At 49.9% G+C, this 27659-nt stretch overlaps 1 protein-coding gene across 1 annotated transcript in view; it reads left to right on the forward strand.

Annotated features, from left to right (window-relative positions):
* PLCG2 (phospholipase C gamma 2) overlaps positions 1-27659 on the forward strand; it is a 157073-nt gene that overhangs the window by 63391 nt on the left and 66023 nt on the right. The window contains exons 4-10 of the mRNA XM_059877664.1: positions 4100-4243; positions 6142-6235; positions 6979-7026; positions 14701-14785; positions 16767-16850; positions 24866-24909; positions 26553-26625. Coding sequence (XP_059733647.1) covers positions 4100-4243; positions 6142-6235; positions 6979-7026; positions 14701-14785; positions 16767-16850; positions 24866-24909; positions 26553-26625 — 572 coding nt within the window. The remainder of the gene's footprint in view (positions 1-4099; positions 4244-6141; positions 6236-6978; positions 7027-14700; positions 14786-16766; positions 16851-24865; positions 24910-26552; positions 26626-27659) is intronic.

Raw genomic sequence — 27659 nt, forward strand, 5'->3', positions numbered from 1 at the left:
TCAGTAATTTTGGTGCGTGGACCCCGGAGGGCATGGGCTTAGTTGCTCTGTGATGTGTGGGATCTTGGTTCCCGGACCACAGATTAAACCAGTGCCCGCTGCATTGGAGGGCGGATTCTTAACCGCCGGCCCACCGGGGAGGCCCCTCTTTCTCTCTTTGCGTGTTGCGCGGTCGTCTCGCCCTCCCCGTCTGGGTAGCTTGTCTCCTCTCTGTGTGTGGTTGTCCCTGACCCTGGTTGACCCTGTTTGTGTGTGTTCATATCTGTGCGTGTCTGTCTCCCTCGGTCTCTCACTCTGTCCCATCTTGAGGTCTGTCCCATTGTCCCCATCACTCTCTCCTTCCTCTTTTTTTTTTAAAATATTTATTCGGGCACACCATGTGGCATGTGGGATCTTAGTTCCCTGACCGGGGATCGAACCAGTGCTCTCTGCATTGGAAGGCCGATTCTTAACCACTGGACTGCCAGGGAAGTCCCTGTCCCCTTCCCCTTTTAACAATCGTATGTTTATTATAATTTTGCTGTAAGGAAAAAAGCTCACAGTAGGCCAGTTCAGAAATTCCCTCTTAGCAATATTTTATGGGGAAAGAGAATGGTTAGATAATCATTGCTAGACTAACTATGGGGGAAAAAAAAGAGTATTTGCTTAAAGTCGCTAGACTCTTGACTGGCTGGGTGGGTGAGTAACTGATTTCTGAGAACAGACCTTAATACCTTAGATGTTCCCAGATAACCGCTAAAGCAGGTAGATCAGCCCTGCTGATCTGACCTCTCAGAAGGTGGTGGGTCTGAGCGCACACAAAGTCTCTGTGTTTTGTTCTTGGCTTTTGAGGAATGAGGATAAGAAGAAAAGATAAGATTCCCTGGTTTCAGGGTTGGATGAAGGGTGGGATTATACCTCCCACCTCTCTACCCTGCAAGGTTTAGAGACCCCCCCAATACTAGGGCCATTCATAATTGCTAAGTGTCTCAAAAACTTTTTTTTGGCTTGAAAAAAATTGTAGATTCAAATCACACAAAGTTTCTGTGTGCCATTCACCTAATTTCCCCCCATGAAAACATTTTTCATAACCATAGTTATCAAACCCAGGAAACTGAGCTGGTAAAATGTTCTTAAATCATAATTAACAATGGAGTATTACTCAGCCATTAAAAAGAATACATTTGAATCAGTTCTAATGAGGTGGATGAAACTGGAGCCTATTATACAGAGTGAAGTAAGCCAGAAAGAAAAACACCAATACAGTATACTAACGCATATATATGGAATTTAGAAAGATGGTAACAATAACCCTGTATACGAAACAGCAAAAGAGACACCGATGTATAGAACAGTCTTTTGGACTCTGTGGGAGAGGGAGAGGGTGTGATGATTTGGGAGAATGGCATTGAAATACGTATAATATCATATATGAAACAAGTCGCCGGTCCAGGTTCGATGTACGATACTGGATGCTTGGGGCTGGTGCACTGGGACGACCCAGAGGGATGGTATGGGGAGGGAGGAGGGTTCAGGATGGGGAACACATGGCAGATTCATTTTGATATATGGCAAAACCAATACAATATTGTAAAGTTAAAAAATAAAATAAAAACCATAATTAGTTACTTTTTTATCTTTTATTGAAGTATAATTGAGTTACACTGTTATGTCAGTTACTGCTGTACAGCAGAGTGACTCGTTTATACATGTATATACATTCTTTTTCACTGTGACTTATCACAGGATACTGGATGTAGTTCCCTGCGCTCTACAGCAGGACCTTGTAGTCATTCATTCTGTGTTACCAGTTTGCATCTGCTAACCCCAGGCTCCCAGTGCAGCTCTCTCTCACACCCTGCTCCTTTGGCAACCCAGTCTGTTCTCTCGTGTCCCTGATTCTGATTCTGTTTCATAGAGAGGTTCCTTTGTGTCGTATTTTAGATTTCACATGTATGTGATGTGCGCGTGCTCCGTCGCTCAGTCGTGTCTGACTCTTTGCAGCCCTCCTGGACTGTAGTCCGCCAGGCTCTTCTGTCCATGGGATTTCCCAGGCAAGAATCCTGGAGTGGGTTGCCATTTCCTCCTCCAGGGGATCTTCCCAGCCCGGGGATCAAACTGTGCAGTGTCTCCTGCGTAGCTGGTGGACGCTCTACCACTGAGTTACCGAGAAAGCCCATGTGAGTGATGCCATGTAGTATTTCTCTCTCTCTTTCTGATTTACTCCACTTACTGTGCTAATCTCTAGTTGCATCCAAGTTGCTGCAAATGGTATAATTTTGTTCTGTTTTATGGCTGAGTGGTCAGGCCATAATGAGTTTTCATCATTTTTTTATGTGGACTCAGTTTTGGTTTGTTTGAAGAGTTTTAAGGAATTTTATCACATGTATAGACTTGTATAACCACCACCACCACACACAGAGTGCAGAATAAATGCTGTTTATTTAAAGTTTTTTCACTTTACTTCATGACTCTTGTCCTCCAAACTGTTTTCAGTCTGGCTAGATCCATGGTAAGACAGTGGAAAGCCTTTAGTTCATTCCACCCCTTCCTCCTCTAATTTAAGTATCTCGCCTCTTCTGCAGAGATACTGTAGAGATACTGCAGAGATTCTGTAGAAAATCCACCTACCAATGCAGGAGATGCAAGAGATTCAGGTTTGATCCCTGGGTCGGGATGATCCCCTGGAGGAGGAAATGGCAACCCACTTTAGTATTCTTGAGTGGAGAATCCCATGGACAGAGGAGCCTGGTGGGCTGTAGTCCACGGGGTCACAAAGAGTTGAACATGACTGAGCACACACATGTCTCATTTCACTGTTATGTGTGAACAGCTTTGAACCTTTACTGCTACTTCAACTCTGACTCTAAAATGCCCTGGTTCACTTGGGTCTGTTTGCTTCTTGGACTCCAGGTCAAAGCTGAGGTCTCCTTCCTACCCTCTCATTTCTAGAAATACCTCTCTTTGCTGTTTCTCTGTTCAGTGCAATAACAGAGGTATATGTCCCAGGATTCTTATGGTTGCATGCGACAGAAATTTCCCACTAACCAAAGCTAAAAAGAATTGATTAGGTCACATAGATAGCGTATTCCAATGCAGAAGAGGCTTCAAGCCCAAACGGACCCAGGAGTTTGATAGTGCATCAGGGCTGAGTCATTTTGCCTTCCGTGTGCCCAGCAGCACGGACCCTGCTACCCCTCGACTCATGTTTCCTCAGCCTGCAGCAGCAGCAGGAGAAATGTGATGAATGGCTTTGGCCAAGCAAGCCCTGGGAGGATGCTGACGGGCCCAGCTTAGGCCGTGTGCTCCTCCCTGAATCCTGACCACGAGGTGGGATGCCTTGGTCATTTCTGGGCCCCTGGGCCCCTCCTTTGGCCTGTTGTGGTGGGAGGGGGGTGGACCATCTTCATCTCAGGCGTGTGAAGTGGGTCCATCCCAGGAAAAGGTACTTTTCTGACAGAAGAAAAGGAGGAAGGGATCGATGGACTTGTCTCTTTGTGACACTCCTTAGTTCACTGGACCTCCTGAGATAGGAGCAGGGTCCCTCATGCAACAAACGGCCATCCTGTGAGGGGAGGGGCTCACCTTTGAGTCAGGGACCGTCCTGACCTTTGCCCAGGAGAAGGTCGGAGTCCTATGGCTGGGGTTCTAGGGAGGATGAATTTCCTCTTTTTCTGTCATCTAGGGCTTCCCCAGTGACTCAGACAGTAAAGAATCTGCCTGCAGTGTGGGAGACCTGGGTTCAATCCCTGGGTCAGGGAGATCCCCTGGAGAAGGGAATGGCAACCCACTGCAGTATTCTTGCCTGAAGAATCCCATGGACAGAGGAGCCTGGCGGGCTACACTACAGTCCATAGGGTTGCCAAGAGTCAGACGCGACTGAGCGACTCTCAGCATTGCTGCACGACAGCTCTCCCAGCACCGAGTGCCTGAGAACCACACGCATTTCATTATTTGCACATAAAGCTGTGAACGGGCAGGGCCTCGGGGCTGGTCGAGCTTGTCTTCACTCTGGACAGTGAAGAGCCGGGCGGGGTGTCTCTGGGGTGCAGGCACGTGGCGGCAGCTTCAGATGGGGTGACGTCCAGCTTCTGACCGGCTGCTGTTGCTTTTCCTTCAGTGGACATCATGGAGATAAAGGAGATCCGGCCGGGGAAGAGCTCCAAGGATTTCGAGCGCGCGAAAGCGGTCCGCCAGAAGGAAGAATGCTGCTTCACCGTCCTGTATGGCTCCCAGTTTATCCTCAGCACGCTCAGCCTGGCAGGTGGGCGCCCGCCGTGCGCGTCCCCGCCCCGCGCCTCGGCTTCCTTCCAAGCTTCCAAGAGAGCGCTCCAGCGGGATGCCCACCCCTGCCCCCCTGCTAATGCGTGTTTGGGGCATCCCGATTTCGAATCCCTGACCCTGCCTCTTTCTAGCTGTGTGGCTTTGAGTAAGCTACTCCACCTCTCTGAGCTACAGTTTGCTCAGCTGTAAAACAGGACCCAGTTCATCCTCGTGCTGACCTCGTGGAGAGGTTGAAAGGATTACGTTAAGGGCCCGTTTGGCTCATGCTGTGCTGAGAACTGAAGGCAGGTTACATTTTTTTGTCCAGCCGAGCGTGGCCTGCACGATTTACTCGGCTTAGCTGATCTGAAGGAACGATCCTGAAACCTTCTGTCTCATACATGCATACATGCACACACGCAGTGCACACACATAGACACGGTCTGGAGGTGCGATGTCTGGTCCTCCTCGTGAATCCGCCAGAAAGTCAAAGGGGCCTTTGGCTGGGAGAAGAACTGAAAAAGCTCAGGCGCTTGGCTCAGGGGCAGAAGCTTATAGCTACCTTCAGGTCTAACCCCAGAATTTCTTGACTTAGAACTTGATATAAAATCATGGTAGACAAGGGAGAAAATAAATAGCATTAAAAGTAAACCAAAGTGAGTGGAAACTGTGGAAGCTGAGTAGCATTAGGGACTTTTAATTTCAGGCCCGATGACTCTCATTGGTTTAATTGCTCATTCATGCTTTCATCAGGCATCTGTTGAGCATATGCTCTGTTCTGGGTTGTGCTAGATGTCCGTGGGGCTGTAATGAGACATAAGACCCAGTTGTCACCTTTAAGGAGCTCACAGTCTACTTGGGGAGACACACATGTGGACAGGAACTTAGAGTTCTCTCTGATAGGAGCCGAAGTCCAAACGTAATACAGCGTGCTGGAGGAATACATGGTACGTAACTCCCTGGAAGGCTTTGCTGGGGAGGTGACTTTTTAAACTGGGTTTTGAGGCATCAGTAGGAGTTGTGAGGAAAGAGAGAGGATGGTCCAGGGAGAGAGCATTGCATGTGCCAGGCTTGGAGGAGGGAAATAGTAAGCCAGATGTGGGAGGTGATGGGTGAATGTCTGATGGAGGGGTGTGGCAGGAGGCAGAGACGGCAGGAGAGAGGCGTCCATGACCCTGAACCTTCAGAGCTTTGTCCACTTCGCCCGGCTGCAGGCTGAGGCCTGGATGCTCTTCTTGGTAGGGAGGCCGTGAAAGCCCAAGCAAGATGTGGAGCCCAGGACGCCAGCTTGATGGGTGGATCCCGGCTTCTTTCCTTCAGCCTTCCTAGCCATACCTTTCTCTTCATCTGCCGGGAAGAATGAGAGCAGAGACCTCAGCATGCTCTCTCCAGACTAACAAGGCCCCTGGCGGTGTGAAAAGATGTTTAATAGCGGGACCAGGCGTTTGCATTGCCAGCTGCATTTTATGATGAGGAAATGAGGCACAGGGAGGTTGAGTAACCAGCTGAACATCACACAGCCCTGAAACACTACAGTGGGCCTTGGGGTTGATGCCAAGCTCTTACCCACCACTCATTGCTGCTTCCCTTACAGGCAGCAGCCTCGCCTACTTGGTGGCCCTCTCTCTGGCCTTGACGGGAAACAAGGGAGGTGCCGAGGGCTCTCAGGATTGTAGTCCAAGTTGTCCTGAGTTCTGCCTCTTGTTCGTTAGTATAGGACGAAAGCTAAAGCTCTACCGGCTTGTCACTCCTGCTGTAGGAGGCTCACCGTGGGCAAAAAGCAGGTCCCAGGAACCAACACAGGTTCCTCCCATCCCCGTGGTCTGTGTGGGGAGGGAGACTCCAAGCAGAGATCTTCCCAGGGAGTGACACAGCATTTCTGGCCCCTCCTGTCTCCAGCCGACTCGAAGGAGGATGCCGCTAAGTGGCTGTCTGGCCTGAAGATCTTACACCAGGAAGTGATGAGCGCGTCCACCCCCACCATCATCGAGAGGTAATGGTTTTGCCTGTTTCTCTCCGTATTCACTCACTCGGGCGACTGTTCTGCTCCCTCTAGCCGGTATGGCGAAAGAAAGGAAAAGGAGACATTTCATCTTGGAGGCTCCTGGAGTGCCCTGTATGCAGTAGGTGTCCAGTAGTGGCTGTGGACACTCCAACATCTTCCAGAAGAGCCTCCCATCTCCTTGGGCCTTGTTCTTCCTGGGTGAGAAGTGCACTGGGATTGAGACAGAAACTTGTCCTGGTGTCGGGTCTAAGGGGAGGGCCTGAGGCTTAATTCTCAGAGGATTTAAGAGGAGATTAAGCTGACTGATGGGAGGACCTCGGCTCGAGGTCTGGGATTTTCCTCCTTGCTTGACGAGGGCCTTCTCAAGACTGTCTGTCAGTGTCATGGGTATGGGGTGGGACTCGTGTATGAATTGCTGTCCATCCAGCGAACTGGAGCCCTCTGATCTCGACCGTTTGTCTTACCAGCTTTTTGGGAGGTTAACAGAGAGCACCAGAGGGATTTAAAGAATCCAGCCTCTGTGAGTCCACGGGGCTGCTTGGCTCGGCCGGGCGACATTTCACCCACACAGAGAAGCTGCTGCTTCCCAGGTTGCTGGTGTTAGAAAGTGGGAAGACCTTCCTTTTCACTTCCAGGCTCTGTGTCCCATCCTACAGAAATTCCTTTGGACTTGTGAGTCTAGCTTTCTGATTTTGTAACTCTCTCTCTCTCTGTCTCGTTTCTCTTCCCAGCTGGCTGAGAAAGCAGATTTATTCTGTGGATCAAACCAGGAGAAACAGGTAAGATTCACTCGCATTTTTGTGGTTTCCTCCCGATCATTTTGGATCATCTCATTCTTTCTTGAAATATGCCAGGGGGGTCGGAGTGAGTTCTGTGCTGTGGAAAGGTCCTCGTGAAATCAGATTTGACTTAACAAGGCGGCGGACGCAGTGCTCAGTGGTGTGGGTTGTGGTGATAAAAATCTCCACCCATGTGGGGTCTCATTGCAGGGGACAGTGCCACCCCATCTGCGGGGAGGACTTTTCTGCTATGTAGAGCACTCGGACCACGTCACTTAGGCCTTCGCGTTTGAGGTTCTTCTGTGTCCTGGGGAGAAACAGGATCCCCATGGTGCTCGCCCGTCCTTTGTGGTGGAGATTGACCATCAGGAAGTAAACCCAGTTCGGGGGCGATGCTTCCAAGAGCTGGGTGAACACGAGGCAGGCGATGTGACAGCCTGTAATTCAGTGTCCCTGACTGGTTCGCTTAACAGCACGTCTTGGAGCGGTTCCTTCTCGGCACATACAAGGCTCTATGCCACACACTTTTGGAACAAATGTGATTGCTCCTTGGATAGACGTGATGTAATTGCCATATTGATGGGAAACCAGTTCCTTCTCGATGAACATCAGGTTGTTTCTTTATTATAAAGCTATGAAAACCTTTAGGTCTCCCTTTTAAAAAATGTTATTGTTAATTATTATTATTATTTGTTTCTTTGGCGGGGCCGGGTCTCAGGTGAGGTCTGCAGGATCTCCCATCTTCGTGGCGCAGGCGGGGTCTTTAGCTGTGGCATGCAGGCTCTTAGCTGCAGCACGTGGGATCTAGTTCCCTGACCAGGAATCGAACCTGCGCCCCCTTCATTGGGACTGTGCAGTCTTAGCTACTGGACCACCAGAGAAGTCCCTGGGCCTCCTTTTTTGTAAATGTGTGGGACACAGACACGAACAGGATAAGTTCCCACAAGAGGAATTCCAGAAGCCAGGCGTCACTGGGTCTGACAGTCTGAGAGAGGTGGTAGAAGTTCAGAGCATCTTCTTCACCGTGTCTCACCAGACTTCGACCTTCATTAACCTGATGGGTGAGAAGCAGCAGTGGGTTTTTGGCTTAAATTTGCATTTCTTTATTTAAGGGAGAGGTTGAACATCCTCTCATCAATTTTTTTTTTTAGGTTATGATCCAGTTCCTGTTAATAACGTAATGATAAAACCCATTTATGGAGCACCTAGCATGGCAGGCACCATCCTCAGCACTTGACAATCACTGTATCGTTTTAGCCTCACATCAGACCTCTTTCAGCATTTTTAAATGTCTTTCCTTCCTTCCATTCTCCATTAAGAGATGTCAGCTTCATACACGAGGCAACAAGGAACCCTTGCAATGCTCCCCTTGTATTGCACAGCACATAGGAGCTAATTCCCCACCAGTGATTGAACCCACACCCCCAACATTGAAAGTGCAGGGTGTTAACCCCTGGACCACCAAGGAAGTCCCTACCCAGCTTGTTGCTGAAAGGCTTTCCATCTTTAAGGCATTTTGGTGTCAGGCCAGTGTCACCCATCACTTGTCAATTTCAAGTGGTCTCTTGTACACATGCCCCGAGGAGTGATTTGCAAATGGTGTATCCAGGAAGAGGTGGAGAGTTAACTGCTGCTGTTAGGTCAGCCAGCATCTCTATGTCTTTCCATCTGCCTTTCCCTCCCTCCCTCCTCCTCCTCTTCCTCCTCCTCTCCTGCCAGCATCCTCTGTGGTCCCACACCCTGGGCTTGGGCCTGGTGTTTCAGAGGCAGATCAAACGAGGGGGCCTTTGTACACACTGGGCTCCTTCAGCCTCAGGGTGGAGCCTCCCATGACCATTTCCCTTCTCTGGCTGCCCGGTGATTCAGAGCTGAGGTTGGCACAGGGCGGAGGGAGGGAGCCCACCAGGGCCCTGTCTCCACGAGGTGGGGTTTATGGCATCATCGGTCTGGTTCCAGAGTCTGCTCTCCGTCTTGTGTTGTCAAGAAACGGAAGCCCGGCTTTCTCTGCTCGGAACGATTCTTAAAAGTCGTTCATTGAGAAGTGCTTTTCAGAACCTTCGGCAGGGAGCGAGTCTGTCTCTGGCCGTGATGCCTTGTTCCCTGTTCCCTGTCCTTGCCCCACCCCGACATCCCTCCCTCCCTCCCTGTGGGCTGAGTCCTGCTGCTCTGTCGACACGTGGAAAATCCCACCTTTCACGTGGCTCTGTGCGGCCCTGAGGGAGCTTTTCCAAAGGGGCTTTGACCAAGGTGCCCGTGAAAGGGCTCTTGACTCTTGCCAGTTCCCCCTCCTTTCCTGTCGCCCACGTTAATCGCGTTTCCTGGAGGAAAACAAAGGCACAGCAGCGGGGCAAAGCGTCCTCTGGGCGGGGAGGGCCGGCTCGGCAGTGCCCGCTCCCAGGTTTTCCTTGGCCTGAACGTGTGTTTTCAACCTTTCGAGGGGCCAGATGGCAGCAGCTGGCATTTGCTGAGAAGCGGCTTTGCGGCAGCCGCTGTTCTGAGAGCCCTCTGGACTTAGTAAGTTGGGGAGAGGTTATGGAACGAATGCTGGCAGACTGAGCAGCTAGGCATCCCCTGGGCCATTTAATGAGGATGCTGAGGCCACGAGAGGTTGTCATTTGAACAGAGCAACCCAGCCAGTGAGCCGTGGCTTATTGATCACTAAGCTGGTAAAAGGCAGAAATCTCTTCCTGCCGTGACTTCCTGTGACTGAAAATTACTCATTCATTGTGATGAACTATGTAACATAAAACTCACGATTTCAGGGTACATTTCTGTGCATTCACGTTGCCATGCTGCCAAAAACGTCTGTCTCCAGAGCTCTTCTCATCTTGCAAAACTGAAACTCTCTACCCATCAAACCATTCCCCCATTCCCCCGCTGCAGCCGCTTGGCAACCTCTATTCTTCCTTCTGTCTCTGTGAATCTGCCTCCTACGGGTACCACCTCTGAGTGAAGGATGCTGTGTTTGTGACCGGCTTATTTTACTTAGTGTGATGTCTTCGTGGATCAGGTATGTTAACTATAGCGGGTGTCAGAACTGCCTTCCTTTTTAAGGCTGAGTGATGCTCCACGATCTGCACCTAACATGGTCTTCATTGCTGTGTGCAGAATCTTTTCTTTTCTTCTAGTTGCAGCATGTGATCTCTTAGTTGCAGCATGTGGGATCTAGTTCCCCAACCGGGATCCAGCCCAGGCCCCCTGCATTGCGAGTGTGGCGTCTTAGCCCCAGGACCACTGGAGAAGTCCCGACCTTGACAGTCTGGAGGAGTAGGTCTCGGGCACTCTGTAGCATGCCCCTCCATCTGTGGCGATCTGGCATTTTCGTCATGGGTAGGCTGGAGTTCAGGGGAACCTGAGGTTGTGTTTGGGAAGCGCTCATGGAGGTGAGCGTCCTGGAGGTGAAGGTCTATCCCTTCACCTCAGTCAAGGGGTGTCTGCTCTCACGTGGTCTGTCGAGGGTGATGGAAATCTTGACCATCTGGCCAAAGTGGTGTCTTCCAGACCTCTCCTTTGCAATGACCTCCACCCCCTTCCTGCCCCCCTGCCCCCCACTCACCCCCACTCTGTTTTCTGGGAATCAGTCACTAAGTCCAGCCCATGTGAAAGGGGGGTCAAACTGTTTTTTCACCTCCCCTTAAATCATAAACATGTTTACATTTCCTTGTAACTCTTTTCAGACCAGTATCAATGCCTACATTATAATTCAACCAATGGGATTTGATATCTCGCTTGAAAAGTTGGCTTTCGTTTGTCATTTGGTTTGTGTCTCGTGTTTCACAGTGGATGTACGAGGTGGTAGGAAGTGCCCCTCAAGAGCAGCACTTCTGGGGTCATTGTGGGATTCTGGCCTGAGTGCCAGGCTCCGCGGTCCCGTCTGCTTTCTGAGAATTTCGTCCTCGTTGCTGCTGTTCACGTTGAAGGGGCTCCTTGAGGTCAGGGGTCTGGCTGGTTGGTCAGATGAAACGAAAGGCCCTCCCTTTTCATTCCTTTGTGTAACATCAGACAACTAGATCATTCCCCCTTTGGGAGCTTTCCTTATGACATCTCCAGGCCTGGGGAGATTGGGTCAAAGGCAGAAATGTTTTAACATTCATCCTGGCCAGATTTCTAGAAACTCCCTCTTTTTGAATCCGTGGAGTTTAGTTGCCTCTTATCTGGGAATTAGGTTTCTAAGGTCATTGCTTTAGGTGAAAACTTCTCCTGTCAAAATACCCCTTGAGAGCCCCTGGACCTTCTGGGACGGCCGCTGGAATTGCATTCCTCCTCAGGGTGGGGCTCATTGGAGGGTCCTGCGGTGGGGCCAGCAGCCCTGAGGGTTGTGGATGTTTCTTTCCCACCTTGCCCTTGCCCCTTGGCCTGTAACCCTGACTTTGCATAAGTGCACTTCCTGTTCTTGCTCACCCGGGCCTTCGGGATGCGGAAGGGGCAGGCTCACAGGTGTGTAGTCCGGTTCTGTCTTCAATAGGAAGGCAAATAGGTTCCCTGTGATCAGCAGTCCTGGCTCCAGCACTACGGACAGCCTGGAGGGGGCTGTGCCTGCCCCACAGAAACTCTGCTTTTCTCTGTCTGGGTGGGGATCACAGATTTTCATTTCCAGCAGATTCCCAGCTGACTTTGATACTGCCGGTCCAGGGACCCTACTTAGAGGAGCAGGCTTCTAGAGCTGCACTGTCCACATGTCACTATTTAAATCTAAATTGATTACAATTAAATAAAATTTAAAAAATCCAATTCCTCGGTCACCCTACTTGCCTTGGACAGCTCCGATCTAGAACATTTGCAACACTGAGAACATTCTGTTGGGCAGCACTAAGGTTTGAATCTCAGCTCTTCACACTTACTGGTTGATGAGTTTGGGTAAATTGCTCAATTTCCCTGTGCCTCAGTCTCCTAATTTGTGAAAGAGATCCTAGTTTCTACCTCTTGGGGTTGTTGTGAGGATTCAGTGGGTTAGTACGTGAAAAGTGCTTGGCCAGTGCCTGGCTTGCGATGGTGAGTGTGGAGGTGGCTCAGTCGTGTCCCACTCTTGCGGTCCCATGGACTGTCGCCTGCCAGGCTCCTCTGTCCATGGGATTCTCCAGGCAAGAATTCTGGAGTGGGTTGCCATTTCCTTCTCCAGGGATCTTCCTGACAGGGATCCAGACCGGGTCTCCTGCGTGGCAGGCAGGTTCTTTACTGGTTGAGCCACCATTGTTACAATAAGCCAGGGATGGTGGGCCTGTTGGTAATCAGCCTCAGGGTGGCAGGGAAGTTTTCTGGGGCCATCAACCCCCGGGGTACAGTGTGGTGGGATCTGGGACCAGGCCAGCCTGACAGTGGGAGGGGCCCTGATTGTTTATTGACTCTAGGGCGAGGAATCGTTTTTTGCCATCTCTCCCCAAAGGAATCGCCCCAGTTCCTAGCCCGCTTCACAGGCTGAGCCTTCAGGAAACAACGTGAGATGTGGGTTTGTGTGCAGGAAGCTTATGGAATGTGTAGGGGACCCGCACCCATGGAAGTGAAGGCCAGGGAATTGTTGGGCTTGTATGCCATCACAACCACAGCCTCAGTTGGCCCCCAGTGGAGCTCCAGGATGGCCCTGCAGAACTGCCCCAGATGGAGGCCAGAGGGCAGGACGTGACGGTGGCCGAAGCCCTCCCTTTCTTTGAAGACAAGTCCCGGACGGGGAGAGGGGTGAAGTTGGGAGCTGCTAGCTTCCTGCCCTCCAGTGGCTGGGAATCCGAGTGCCAGTCCTGGCTGGGGGTCAGGTGGGGCCTGACCACACGCCCAGGACAGGGAGGGAGGGAGAGGTCCCTGCACGGGAGCCCCGAGGAGCTCTTCAGGCCCCACCTTTCCCTGGAGGCTCACCTGTTCTGCTCTGAGGGGGCCCATTGGAGCAGGCGGGATCAGATGTCCCAGTGCTCAGATTCTCATGCCCCTGGAGGCTGTGTTTGCTTCCCTTGCCCCCCAACAGCTGCCCTGACTCCCGGCTCCCCAGTCTCTCTGTTCCCTGTTATGGGAGGATCTCTTGGCCCTGTTTCTGCCTGGAAGTTCTGGGTTCTGTAGGGGACTCTGTCCTCTTCCCTGGTCCTGGATGAGCCCCCGGGGTCACCGTCTTGGCTAAACCCTCACCCTGCCTCATTTTGCAGCACCAGCAGCCCCTCCACCTCCTCTCCCTTCACCCCACTCCAGCAGGCTCTTCGTGGACACCCCAGGGCAAGGTGGGAAAGGGGTCTCAGCTAGTCTGCTCACTTCTCTGCCCGGCTAGCCCCGCCTGGCCCACTGGGGACTTTGTGTGGCTCTCGCCATCTCTTGGGGGAAGCCCTGGGTGCCAGCTCCGGGAGCAGGCGGCATAGGGGCGCACCGGGCACATGATGGTCTCTGGCGTCAGGGAGGCCGTTAGATGAGAGGCAAGGATGCTGGGGGTGGGGCCAGGAGGCCGCTTGGCCGTCTCCCGGGGTGGCTGCTGGCTGGGACGTGCCGCTTCCTTCTGTGCGAGTAGACGGGGTGGGGGTAGCGGGGCCGCTGTCTGCCCACAGCCTGGGCAGACTTCCTTCCTGGCCGTGCACAGCCCCTGTCTGGTCTGACGTCTCTGAGAACGCTGCACAGTTTTCTTTGGCCACAGCCAGAGGCTCCCCAGGACCACCCTTGCTTGCTCTGCTGGGCACTCGGCTCTGCAGCCACAAGAGTCTGGAACGCATGCCCTCGACCACCTCCTCCCCAGTCTCTGTTCCTGCCATTCCCTGGGAGACAGTTAAATGCAGCGCTTACAGGCAGACCCAGAGGCCAGCTCCTCTGCAGTCTTATCTCCCACATGCCAGCACCAAACCTCTCTGATCCCCAGTTTCTTCACCTGGAATGCAGAATAATAATGGTTGTTCTTGTTCAGTCTCCTAAGTCATGTCCAACTCTTTGCTACCCCACAGACGGCAGCACGCCAGGCTTCCCGGTCCTTCACTATCTTCCGGAGTTTGTTCAAACTCATGTCCATCGAGTCAGTGATGCCATCCAACCATCTCATCCTCTGTTGTCCCCTTCCTTGTCTTGCCTTCAATCTTTCCCAGCATGAAGGTCTTTTCCAGTGAGTCAGCTCTTTGCATCAGGTGGCCAAAGTATTGGAGCTTCAGCATCAGTCCTTCCAGTGAATATTCAGGGTTGATTTCCTTTAGGATGGACTTGTGATATTGGTGATAACGATATCTGCCTTCTAAGGTCTTTAGAGCAGCTCTGATCTTGAGTGTCCAGGCCCCCACCCTCATTGCCTGTTCTGAATCCTGAGGGTTGAGTGTACTGAGGGGCAAGGTGACATCATTCCTTGGAGGTACCCAGGGCAGCCTGGCACATAGTAGGTGTTCAGATAAGGTTGCCTCTTTCCCTTCCTCATCTCTGGGCTTCAGTGACCTCCTCTTGGTTTGAACCCCGGTGACATTTCCTGTCTACCAAGGTCATCTGCAATGTTTCTGCCCACTCTGTGCATCTCCTACATGACCCACATCCAAGGCCAATCCCCTGACGATGGGGACCATCCTTGCACACGGGGTGTCACCCCCACCTTGACCTCAGGCTCTCTGTCCCCAGTTGCTCAGATCTGGTGGCAGGTCTTCTCGTTGAGGTGGGAGATGGTGAGAGTAGCCAGACCTTCCACTGTTGAAACCCCTCGAGGCTGATGGAGCTGGGGGTCCCTCTCTTTTGCAGCATCAGCCTCCGGGAATTGAAGACCATCTTGCCCCTGGTCAACTTCAAAGTGAGCAGTGCCAAGTTCCTCAAAGATAAGTTCCTGGTAAGTTTCATGGCTCAGCCTGGCGATTTTGTGAACCTGGGGTTATGCTTGCCTCCCCATGAAGCCACCGCACGCCTTCAAGCACTGTTGCATGGTGTGCTCAGGAAAGCCCTCCGCCTCCAGACTCATCCGTCTTAGTCCGGACCGAGGGATCATGTGAAGATCTTAGGCCCACGTTCTCCATCCCGACAGAGGATGTCATCCAGGAAGACCATGTTTACCGAGCTGCTTGGCTCGGAATTTTTCCATCAGTCTAACTTTCCTTTTCCCTCACCAACCCACAGCCTGTTTTTCTTTTAATAATATGAACACATGTGTTTCATTTGGAAAATATTATGAACGATTCCTTATGTAGGTTGCCAGGGAGGTGGCATTTTGTGTGCAGGCCCTGACAGTGGAGCTGTCGGAGTTGGCTCTTCTCTGCCCTTCGCCCCTCCAGCCCACCCTCCACCCACCCATCCTTCCTTCCATCCCTCCTTCCGCCATCATTTCATTTCTGTTCCTGTGTACCTAGGGCTGTTGGTAGATCTGGGGCAGGTTGTTCCATGAGTGAGCAGATAGCGTAGGTCGGGTGGGGCTCTTCTGAAGGGTGTAGGATGGAGATGACCCCTGGGCATCCTTTCTGGCCTTCACAGAGGTCCGGACTCTTGTCAAGGACCCCAACAGGAGTCCATCCCAGCAGTCCCAGTTGGAGGCTCTCGGGGCCATGTCACAGGATTCCTCAGCTTAGGAAAGCTCATTCATTTTGTACCCATGAATTCCCAGAAGAGTTAACCCATTTTATGGCATATCTGGCCATCTTTTGGCCTACCCCCATCATTTCAACTAGTCCAAGAAGGCAAAACCAGAGAAGGGTGGGGATTGAGAGAGGAGAGATGGGAGAAGCATTTACCACTGGCCACCCCGTAATTGGGATTTTGTCCCTTATCATGCCTTTACCAAGCAGGTTCTACGTGAATGTTACCTGGTATGGTTTCAGGGAAGTCCTAGTAGGGTAGTGGCGGTTCTCCCATTTTACAGAGGAAGAAACTGAAGTTCTGAGAGAGCTAAGTGAATTGGGACAAAGTGAAGCGAAAGCCGCTCAGTCGTGTCCAACTCTTTGTGACCCCATGGACTATATAGTCCATGGAATTCTCCAGGCCAGAATACTGGTGTGGGTAGCCTTTCCCTTCTCCGGGTAATCTTCCCAACCCAGGATCGAACCCATGTCTCCTACATTGCTGGTGGATTCTTTACTAGCTGAGCTACAATGGAAGCCCAAGAATACTAGAATAAGTAGCCTATTCCTTCTCTAGCAGATCTTCCCGACCCAGGAATTGAACCGGGGTGTCCTGCATTGCAGGCGGATTCTTTACCAACTGAGCTACTGGGGAAGCCATGAAGCAATTCAGGAGACAAGCCTTGACTGGAATTGAGCTCTATTAACTCTAAAGGCTCGGTACATTTTCTTAAAGTACAGTGAAAGTCACTCGGTCATGTCTGACTCTTTGCGACCCCATGGACTGTAGTCTGCCAGACCCCTCTGTCTGTGGAATTCTCCAGGCAAGAATGCTGGAGTGGGTTGCTGTTCCCTTCTCCAGGGGATCTTTTCTACCTAGGGATCAAACCTGGGTCTCTTGCATTGCAGGCAGATTCTTTACCATTTGAGCCACCTGGGAAGCTGTGCTTTTAAAAATGACCTGTGTGTACATACCCTATAAGTATGTCTAGATTTGAAAGTGTGTCCTGCCCCAAAAGGAGGGGTTCTGCATTATGCCTGTTGGAATTCTGGCTGAGACCCTTGCCTTTTGGGGAGTTGAAGGATCTTACCTGGGGTCTCTGGTGGGTATGTTCTCCAAGCAGAGACGTTGGGTTAAGAGGAATGCAAGTTTGCGTTTAGCCAATGTTGTAGCAGAGCCGGCTATTTCTGTGAACAGGGAGGAGGCATTCTTGTGGTGGACACCAAAAATTGTGTGGTCACTTTTTTTTTTTATATTTACAGGAAATAGGCGCACACAAAGATGAACTCAGCTTTGAACAGTTCCATCTCTTCTATAAAAAACTTATGTTTGAACAGCAAAAATCGGTAAGATGATTCTCCTTTTCCCCATTCATTTTTTGAAGGTTTTGATAGTCTTGTTTGACCTTATTTTTTTAAATTGAAGTATAGTTGATGTATAATGTTATATAAATTACAGGTATGCACTTTTTAAAGGTTATACTCCATTTATGGTTATTTAGGTTCCACGTGTGAATGATATCATACGGTGTTTGTCTTTCTCTGACTTATCTTACTTAGCGTGATACTCTCTAAGTTCATCCATGTTGGATATGGCAGTATTTCAAAGAAATAATGCAATATTTCATTCTTTTTATGGCTGAGTAGTATTCCATTGTGTGTGTGTGTGTGTGTGTATCACATCTTTATCCATCCGTCAGTTGACGGACATTTAGGTTGCTTCTGTATCTTGCCAGTTATTAATAATGCTGCTGTGAACACTGGGCTCATGTATCTCTTTTAATTAGTGCTGTTGCTCCTTTTGGATATATATGCCCAGGAGTGGATATGGTGGGTCATGTGGTAACTCTGTGGTTAGTTTTTTTGAGAAACCTCCATACTGTTTTCCACAGTGGCTGGGTCGGTTTATATTCCCACCAACAGCATCTGAGGGTTTCCTTTTCCCCACATCCTTGCCAGCACTTGTCATTCGTGTTCTCTTTGATGATGGCCATTCTGACAAGTCTGAGGTGATACCTCACTCTGCTTTTGATTGACATTCCCCTGATGATTAGCGATGTGGAGCATCTTTTCCTGTGCCCGTCGGCCATCTTTACGGGTAAGACGATTCCTAAGCAAACGATCAGCTGATGCTTCTGTTTCCCCTGGGTTTCGAAGTCTGTCCCGTTCCTAAGAGACCCATGAGAAGCGTTCAGTCTCCCTTCTAGTCCAGGAAATATACAGTGGGAATGACAGTGACGCCCTGTTTTCATCTGTTAGATGGGCAAAGGTCTTGAATAGGATAGAGTTGAGGGGACAGGGTGGGGAAATGACCATCTCCTACCTTCTTGGTGGGAATGTGAGTGCCTGTCAGTCTGATTGGAATTCAGTCTGAGACTGTTAAAGTAAAAAGGTTCAGCTAACTCTACTGTGTCAACTTGTTCTAGAAGGAAATTTACCAAAATATTAATAGTTAACTACCTCTGGGTAGAGGGATTATGTGTGTCTGTGTTGTTCTTTTTACAGTGTTGTTCCCATAATGAGAATGTTTTTGATTACAATAATGTGCTATTTTAAAATAAGGATGTGCCTGCATTTTGACCTGACAGTGGCATCTGGGGGCTCTGTTTGAGAGAAATGAGAGCACTGAGGCCTAGGGATGTATCACCAGGCCGCTCATTGCAGCATTACTCATGCTGGCCAAATACCTGGGAGCCATCCGAATGCCCCTCAGGAGAGTAACAGCCGGGTCAGTTATGGTCCAGCCATACGATGGGACGCTGCAGCTGATTAAGAAGCCTGAGTTCATTGGGTTTCTGTCCTTCTGGAGGGCTGTTGATGGTATTTTGTGAGGAAAACCAGCAGCAGAAATGAGGAGCCAGGTCTGACTTTTGGGTAACAAACAGTAATCCTCCTGTATACGTTTGCATGTGCTTTTATGAACAAGGAGAAGAGTACACACACCTCACACTTAATGTTGATTTTCTGCATGTCCTGGAGGGATTTGGGAAAATGTACCGGCAAGATAATTAAATTTTTCTTTGCATCCCTCAGTTTTCTTCAGCTTGTTCCAAGAAGCACGCTACTTTTGCAATGAAAAAAAAAAAGTCCCATTAAGCATAAGACATAAAAAGGGAGGTGCTGGTGCAGTGCACGGAGCGCTGTGCCTGCGGGTGGCCGCTGCTGTTGGGACAGGGTTCTGCAGGCGGCCGAGGTGGGTCCGGAGCAGAGAATGGGTAGGACTCTGTGTGATCTCGGGCCAGCCACTGACCCCTCCGGCCTCAGTCTTCCTATCCGTGCAGTGGGGGTGATGAGTCTCACACCACCGGGCTCTGGGGAAGATGGCCGCAGGGCCACACCTCTTGATAGGCGACCACTGGCTGTGGGACTTCGACGTATCTGAGGCAGAGAAATGGAAGAAGCATTTTTGTCTGCCCAGATTGGGGGAAAATACATGACTGTATAGAGTAAAAGACTGAGTTGCAGTGTGTTCACTTTTTTACCCATGTAGTAGTTAGTGCTTGGTTTGCCAAGTAGAGTAGAAAGAAATGGTGGACTTTGGGAGTTGAAAGAGTTAAATTCCAGCCCCCAGGTGGTTTGGGGGGAAGCCGTCTTGCTCAGTCACTCAACCTCCTCTATAAAATGAAAGTATTAAATTAGGTCATCAGTTATACAACTTTTTAAACTATCCAACCCCCTCTTCTTTTTTATATGAAACCTTAATTAAGACAATTCTGCTGCCTAAAAGCTGATCAAAACACTTTTTAGATTTAAATCTGCAATTTTCATTTATAATCAGTTCTTGAGAGCAATGAAAATGTTGTGATAATAGTATATAAACGAAGTCCAGAATAATGACAATTGCTGTCTTAGGCAGTTGACCAGGACTGAGAAAAAGTTGATTCACTCAAGATAAGCAGTTGCAAAAAAACAGTACTTATCATTTGCCGTGACATTTCAAGCTGCTGTCTCATCAGATGGAAGGCAGGCAACGCTTAGGAATACGTTTTTGCATAAAAGCTGTCGTACCTGCCAGTACAGGCCACCCACTGATAGTCTCCACCGTGATCAAATTCCACATAAGAGAACTTTTCACTGTGGTTCTTTTTAAAGCGAATGTTTGTATGTTTGAGAGGGAGAAGGGAGAGAAATTTAAGTCAAATTTCTGCATAGTCCATGAGTCCTAGATGGCCAGTATTTTTTGGGAAATGTCTGTACCTATCAGAGGTTACCCCTGGTGGCCAGAATACCACGTTCAGCTGGCATTCGGTTGGTACTTAGCCTAGTGGTTTAAATGTTTTTTCCATCCCAGTACTAACCAGGTCCGACTCTGCTTAGCTTCTGAGATCAGATGCAATCAGGCGTGTTCACGGTGGTATGGCCATAAACTAAATGTTTTTTTAAATGAATTGCCTGTATTTAAAACTTGGAAGATTTCTCATTAATATCCAGATTTTTTGCTTCTCTTGGGAAAAAAATATCACGTTCTGGCTATATTTGGCAACCTGTGAGTGGAAGGAAGAATGCTTTCTGGTTTGTCCTAGCCCTGCCTCCCACCCCCATGCAGCAGCTCTCTTTACTAATTTAGGGGCCAGGGTCACCTCCCTGGTCCCTAAGACTTTTGGGGTCAACAGCCTCTTCTCTCTTTCATTGGCAGCTATAACTGTCCTGTCTGGCCACTGCATGTTTTAATTCAGTGACTTGGAATTTGATTAACAAAGCCCCAGGCTCTATAGATAGTTACTGGTCCACTTGAGAAGCCTCGCTGCTCTTGTGTATGTAAATGCCTCTCCCCCAACTGTCAGCAGGCTTCCCTTGCGGCTCGGCTGGTAAAGAATCCGCCTGCAATGTGGGAGACCTGGGTTCCATCCCTGGGTTGGGATGATCCCCCGGGGAAGGGAAAGGCTGCCCACTCCAGTATTCTGGCCTGGAGAATCCCGTGGACTGGATAGTAGAAGGGGTTGCAAAGAATTTCAGTTTCACTTTCCAGCTGTCAGCATATCATTTACTTCCCGAGTGCCTCGCTGGAAGCTCAGGGCAGAGAAAAGTGTTACCTTGGTGCTCTTAGGGGTTCAGCTGGTTTTCTTGGGGTCCTTGGGGTGACAGAGCGGTTCATGATGGTTGGTGATTCCCAGACTTAAGTCCAGGGAGTGGAGTCTTGCTTATCAGTAGCTATAGGTTTCCAACTTGAAGTTGCCAGTTCCTCCTCCTGTCTAACTACCTCCTTACATTGCTGCACTCAAGCCTCGAAGCTTCCAAAAGTTTGGCAGCAGCAGGAGAATAAGAACTTAAAATTTCATGTATGTCCTCCCTTGGGAGAGGGATATATCTCAGACTAGGTTGTAATAATGGTGTTACGAATAAAGATCACAACTAACATTTGCTAAGTGTAAACTCTATGTCGGGCACTGTGCTATATGTCTTACATGGATTTAATTCTCCTCAAGACCCTGAAGGATAGGAACTCTTATAATCCTCATTTTATGGACCGAAGATGCTGACACTCAGCGAGGTCACTTGCTGGAGGTCAGGTGGCTACTGCAGAGCTAGAGCTTCAGTTCTCCTTTGCTCAGCTTCACTGCCCACCCACTGATACTTCTTTTTATTTTTTACTATTTTAAAAATACTTACTGTTGCTTCCATGTCCTGGCTATTATAAACAGTGCTGCGATGAACATTGGGGTACATGTGTCTCTTTCCCTTTTGGTTTCCTCAGTGTGTATGCCCAGCAGTAGGATTGCTGGATCACAAGGCAGTTCTATTTCCAGTTTTTTAAGGAATCTCCACACTGTTCTCCATAGTGACTGTACTAGTTTGCATTCCCACCAACAGTGTAAGAGGGTTCCCTTTTCTCCACACCCTCTCCGGCATTTATTGCTTGTAGACGTTTGGATCGCAGCCATTCTGACTGGTGTGAAATGGTACCTCATAGTGGTTTTGATTTGCATTTCTCTGATAATGAGTGATGTTGAGCATCTTTTCATGCGTTTGTTAGCCATCTGTATGTCTTCTTTGGAGAAATGTCTATTTAGTTCTTTGGCCCATTTTTTGATTGGGTCATTTATTTTTCTGGAGTTGAGCTGTAGGAGTTGCTTGTATATTTTTGAGATTAGTTGTTTGTCAGTTGCTTCATTTGCTATTATTTTCTCCCATTCTGAAGGCTGCCTTTTCACCTTGCTAATAGTTTCCTTTGTTGTGCAGAAGCTTTTAAGTTTAATTAGGTCCCATTTGTTTATTTTTGCTTTTCTTTCCAATATTCTGGGAGGTGGGTCATAGAGGATCCTGCTGTCATGTATGTCAGAGAGTGTTTTGCCTATGTTCTCCTCTAGGAGTTTTATAGTTTCTGGTCTTACGTTGAGATCTTTAATCCATTTTGAGTTTATTTTTGTGTATGGTGTTAGAAAGTGTTCTAGTTTCATTGTTTTACAAGTGGTTGACCATCAGCAGATGAATGGATAAGAAAGCTGTGGTACATATACACAATGGAGTATTACTCAGCCATTAAAAAGAACACATTTGAATCAGTTCTAATGAGGTGGATGAAACTGGAACCTATTATACAGAGTGAAGTAAGCCAGAAAGAAAAACACCAATATAGTATACTAACACATATATATGGAATTTAGAAAGATGGTAACAATAACCCTGTGTACGAGACAGCAAAAGAGACACTGATGTATAGATCAGTCTTATGGACTCTGTGAGAGAGGGAGAGGGTGGGGAGATTTGGGAGAATAGCATTGAAACATGTATAATATCATGTATGAAACGAGTCGCCAGTCCAGGTTCGATGCACGATACTGGATGCTTGGGGCTGGTGCACTGGGACGACCCAGAGGGAGGGTATGGGGAGGGAGGAGGGAGGAGGGTTCAAGATGGGGAGCACGGGTATACCTGTGGCGGATTCATTTTGATGTTTGGCAAAACTAATACAATATTGTAAAGTTTAAAAATAAAATTAAAAAAAGAGAGAAAAAAAAACCTTACTGTTTATGTAGCTCTGCTGGGTCTTAGTTGCGACGTGCAGGATCTAGCTCCCTGACCAGGGATGGAACGTGGGCCCTGCAGTGAGTCTTGGCCACTGGACCGTCAGTGGTCCCCATTGGGGGGTGTGTGTGTTAGTTGTTCAGTCGTGTCCAACTCTTTGTGACCCCAGGCTCCTCTGTCCATGGAATTCTCCAGGCAAGAATACTGGAGTGGGTTGCCATTCCCTCCTCCAGGGGATTTTCCCGATTCAACCTAGAGATGGAATTTGGGTTATTGCAGCCAGATTCTTTGCCATTTGGGCCGCTGGGAAGCCCCTCCCATTGATACTTTTTAAGTTTTTAAACTTTTGTGTTAAGGGAAATTTCAAACATAGACAGGCAGAGATAATAGTGTAACAAACCCCTTTGCTTTCAGTCTGGTCCTTTCTCTGTACCCCAAGGGGCTGGTTCCTACAAAAATGTTCTGCCTCTGTGCACAGGCTTCTGGGGTTCAGAAAGTGGGGTGACGAGACAGAAAGCAGGCAGAGGGACCGGGAAGCTGGGGTGTGTCTCCCGGTCTTTGCTGGCTCTGGAGTCACCTCTGAAGTAGAGGCCCCCGTCCTTCATCCTGGCTCCCCGTGTGGCTGGAATGGAGTGGAGCTTTTTCTCCACTTCACTGCGTGGCGAGGAAGGGGCTGGCTTTAAGTAAGGACCACGTGAAGTGGAAACACTCGGAGGGGAGTCACAGGTGGCCTTCCTCCAGATGTGGGGAATCCAGTCTCGGGGTTTGGGTTTGAGAGGATCTGGCCTTACGCCCCAGTTGACCCAGCAATGTAAGGGCCGAATGAGTCCAGATGGCAAACAGCATGCCCTCCCTAAAATCCTTCCTCCTTAAAGAAAAAAAAATAGCCATGCTCTAAATCAGGGATTCCCCAGCCTCCGGGGTCTGATGCCTGATGATCTGAGGTGGAGCTGGTACAGTAGTAATAGAAGTAGAGTGCACAATGAGTGTGATGTGCTTGAATCATCCCGGAACCGGCTCCCCTCCCCAGTCCTCGGAAGAATCGTCTTTCACAAAACCGCTCCCTGGTGCCAAAAAGGTTGGGGACCGCTGCTGTAAATGACATGTACGTGTAAGGAAGTCCTTCTAAGTCTTTCTAAAAGAGTGACTCCTAACCTTTTTTGGTGACCTACCTCTTTGAGATGCTAATTAAAGCTACGGACCATCTTTCCAGGAAAAGGAAAAAAAAAAAAGTACACTCACAGACTTCTGCAGACCTCCTGAGGCTTCCCAGGGGCCAGTGGCTACCTTTTCTAGAACACTGATTTTCCACATGTCATCCTGGAGCACAGGCTGTTTGGCAAGACGACGAGGGCATCGAGGGCAGGAGTCGTTTTAAATTGTTAGCATTTATAACCTGCCGGGAGCTGCATCTGTGTCCTGAATTACTCCAGTGCTGATCCAATCACAGTGGCGTTAGAGACTGTTCCAGTCATGCTGCCTAACTGGAAATGGACGCAGTGTGGGTGTGCATGCATGTATGTGGCATGTGGGTGTTTGTGCATCCATGCCCATGTGTGTGTAAGATGGCTGGCCAGGGAGCTGGTGCAGTGGCGGCTGGGGGCGGGGGTGTCCCCGCTCCTCCTTGGTGGAGGGGCTCGCTGCCCCTCATCAACAGCTGCAGTACAAGCAGGCCATGAAGCCTTGGACTAGAGCTCCCGATATTTTTCTTTCTCTTGAATTCAAGGATGAGCAATGAGCCCATTGAAATATTAAGGATTGGAAATGTAGCTGTGAGGGTGCAGAAAGGGGTGTGTATTTTCTGCTGGGCGTGCCAGTCAGGACACCTGTTTAGAGAGGACTCTGGTGAATCTGTGAACAGTGATGTGCACACCCTGTGTCCAGGTGCTTTCCCACCCAGGAATCCACCCCGCGGAAACGCTGGCACAAGTGGGCGAAGACAGATACATGGGAACATTCTGTGTAACGCTGGATCGATGAGCAAAAAGTTGAAGGACAGACATGGAATGCAGTGTGGGTTTTCAAAGTAGTGAGGCAGGGTGATTTGAAGTTGCTAAGTAATAGCTAAAGCGTGAAACAACAGCAAAAAAGTTGGAAGACATAGATGTAACATAAGATGATAAGATATAATTTGATAAGATATAACTAATGGAATATCCGTAAAATGAACTCAAGGTGGAGAACTGCCAAATTATTATGAGTGATTGCTTCTCAGGAATCAGGCTGTGAAAGAGGCGAGGAAGACTTCCACCTTTTGTGTCAAGATGTAAATATTTGAATATTTACAAGGCACGTAAATGACCATGGTAATTTTTTAACAAAAACTCTGTTTATTTTCGTTGTCTTGACGTGTCTAATTTTCTTGTTTTGTGTGTGTGTTCTATTTTCTGTTTCAGATCCTTGACGAATTCAAAAAGGATTCTTCCGTGTTCCTCTTGGGGTGAGGCACCTTTGCTGGGTTGTAGTTCTGGGCGGCTGTGCCAGGCATGGCGCCCTTGTGGGTCCTCCCAGCCCGGCCCCCTGACCTCCAGGGGGTCACCTCTCTGGCAGGCACTGGTCTCCACAGAGACGGGGTCCCCTTGTTGGGGAACTGACTATCCTGACACTCAGTTCAGTTCAGTTGCTCAGTTGAGTCTGACTCTTTGCGACCCTGTGGACTGCAGCACGCCAGGCTTCCCTGTCCATCACCAGCTCCCAGAGCTTGCTCGAACTCACGTCCATTGAGTCACGGACTCCAGTCAATCCAATGCCACGAATAAATGTGCACAGCAGCAGGGTTTGTGGAGTGTTGGGAGGATGGCCCAGAAGGTCCTGTCGAGAAGCCTGCTTGCTTCAGGACGTCCTGGTTAAGCAGGTTGAACCGAATTAAAATGAGTCGAAGCACATAAAGTGTTTTATGTGGTGCGTGGCAAGGCTCATAAATAGTGGTGATGGTATGATGGCTGAAACGTAAGTGCTGCAGGACTTGTGAGGCCCTTTACTGAACTTCCTGATTCCCCAGGTGGGAGGTCTGTAGTGAGCTGTGTCTCCCAAGCCTGTCTCCCTGGGAGAAAGGTTTCCTGTGGCGTTAACAGCACCTAGAATGTGATTTGTGGCCTGCTGGCCTGGGCCTGCTTTTCGGAAGCAGCCCTCATTGATGAAGATGCCCTGGCAATTGTTCCTCTGTTGAGTTCTAAACCAGAAACCCTGAAAACTCCAAAGTATTCATCCATCTAAATGGATCTGATTTGTTTGCAGTGTTTTACTGAAAAGATCAGTGTTGGACCATGAGGCTGTTAAGAAAGAAGGTTGGAAATACACTCAGAGACAGTAGACTTTTGGACCCTGAGTGTTTAGTAAAGGGAGAAAACTTAAAGCATGTTTTATCTCCGGTATTTAAAAAAAAAAACACCCTCCCACCCACACTGCAGATGCTCAGGGAAAAGTATGCGTTTCCCCGGAGAGCCCTGTTTTACAGGACGTACCTCTTGTAGCCCTCACGGTTGCTTGGACCAGCGAGGTTCTTGGTCCAGTTGAGCACCCTTTCCAGGAGGCCAGCAGCCTGCTGGCCAAGGAGGAATCTCCCTTTTCTCAGGCTGAAGGATTCCCTGTCTCAGGCGGAAGATTCTCCCAGCAGAGGCCCTCCACTCACTCCCTGGCCCTGGTCTTGCATATTCCAGCAGGTTCTCCCTGCCCGCCCAGAGTCGGGGCTTCATCCAGGCCCCTCTCCTGCCTCAGAGCAGGCTCTGGGGTCACTTCTCCAGCGTTGCCACCCGCTAAATGCACTCCACGGCCAGCCCCACCCTGGCCTCTGCTGTCCTGCCCGTCCTCCCTGCCCCTGTGGGACCAGCTAGGGGCAGCTGGGTGTGGATTCCAGCGCCTGATTCTCCTGGGTTGTGGTGTCAGGGCCCCTCTTTGCATCCTCCTGGGTCAGGGGTGTCATCTGGGTGACTTTGTCTTCCTGTCGGCCAGCCCACACCTGACCCCATGGGGCACCGGTGGGGGGCTCAGCTGGGTGCCCAGGTGCCCGGGTGTCTGCTGGCGGGGACCACCTCCTGACTGCTGACTGCCCCCTCTAAACACCATCTCTTTCCCCGAGGGCAGCAACACCGACCGGCCAGACGCCTCTGCTGTCCACCTGCACGACTTTCAGCGGTTTCTCTTGCATGAACAGCAGGTGAGGGGATAGCAGGGCGGGGGCGCTGGGTGGGCGGGGGGTGCTGTGCCCGCAGTTTGTTGCCTTGTCGGCACCTGCCATCAGGAAACAGGAATCGTCTCCCTGCCCAGCGGCGCCTGGGGGCTGAGGCTCTGGAATGAGGCTGGCCTCGCAGCAGCCCCTTCCCCGGGCGCAGATGGAGGAGGGGTTGATGGGGATACTGCGGGGCGGGCGGGGCCCTCACCTGCTGGCTTCTGCTCCCCAACTCCGGCTTGTCTCGGGGGGCCCTTCCACGGGAAGCCATCCCTGGCTCCGGGAGGATGGGACTCAGGTGGACGAGCCTGGGGGTCCTCTGAGGGATAAGGCAGAATGCTGTCCTCAAACAGGTGACCCGTGGACGTCTGTTAGGGTGTTTGCATGTGGGCCCCGAGCTGGAGTCTGAGTAGGAGTTCATGTCGGGCAGTGGTTTTTTATGGGGCCGTCCGGGCAGGCGCTGCACACTCAAGTCAGGGCTCCTGGCATCTAGTGTGGGGAGCCCAGGGCTGTTGTGAGGCGACCACACCCCACGTCCGCCCCATTCCCGCAGCAAGGAGTTCCCCAGCCCTGCGTGTCAGGAGTGCCTCAGCGGAGACGCCAGCTAGAGTGAGAGAAGCCTGCTGTCCTGTCACGGGCTGTGTGACCTTGGGCAGGTGGTTCGACCTGTCTGTGCCCCGCTTTCCTCCTCTTTGAATGGGATGAGAGCCCTACCTCTCAGAATTATGGGGTTCAGAGAAGATGGTGTTGATCTTTGTATGTGTGGGTGTGTGTGTACATACATAGTCACGTTGTCTATTCAAAAATGTTATTTCTAATCACTGGAGTTTCACGTACTTTTATTCTCTTCAGTTGTTTTTAAAGATTTTAAAAGCCTTTATTGAATTTTTACAATACTGCAACTGGTTTGAATTTTGTATTTTTGGGCCCTGAGGCACGTGGGATCTTAACTCCCTGACCAGGGATTGGACCCTCACCCTGTGTGTCAGAAGGTAAAGTCCTAACCACTGGACTGCCAGGGA

This window comes from Bos taurus, chromosome 18 (assembly GCF_002263795.3).
Source record: "Bos taurus isolate L1 Dominette 01449 registration number 42190680 breed Hereford chromosome 18, ARS-UCD2.0, whole genome shotgun sequence".
NCBI lineage: Eukaryota > Metazoa > Chordata > Mammalia > Artiodactyla > Bovidae > Bos > Bos taurus.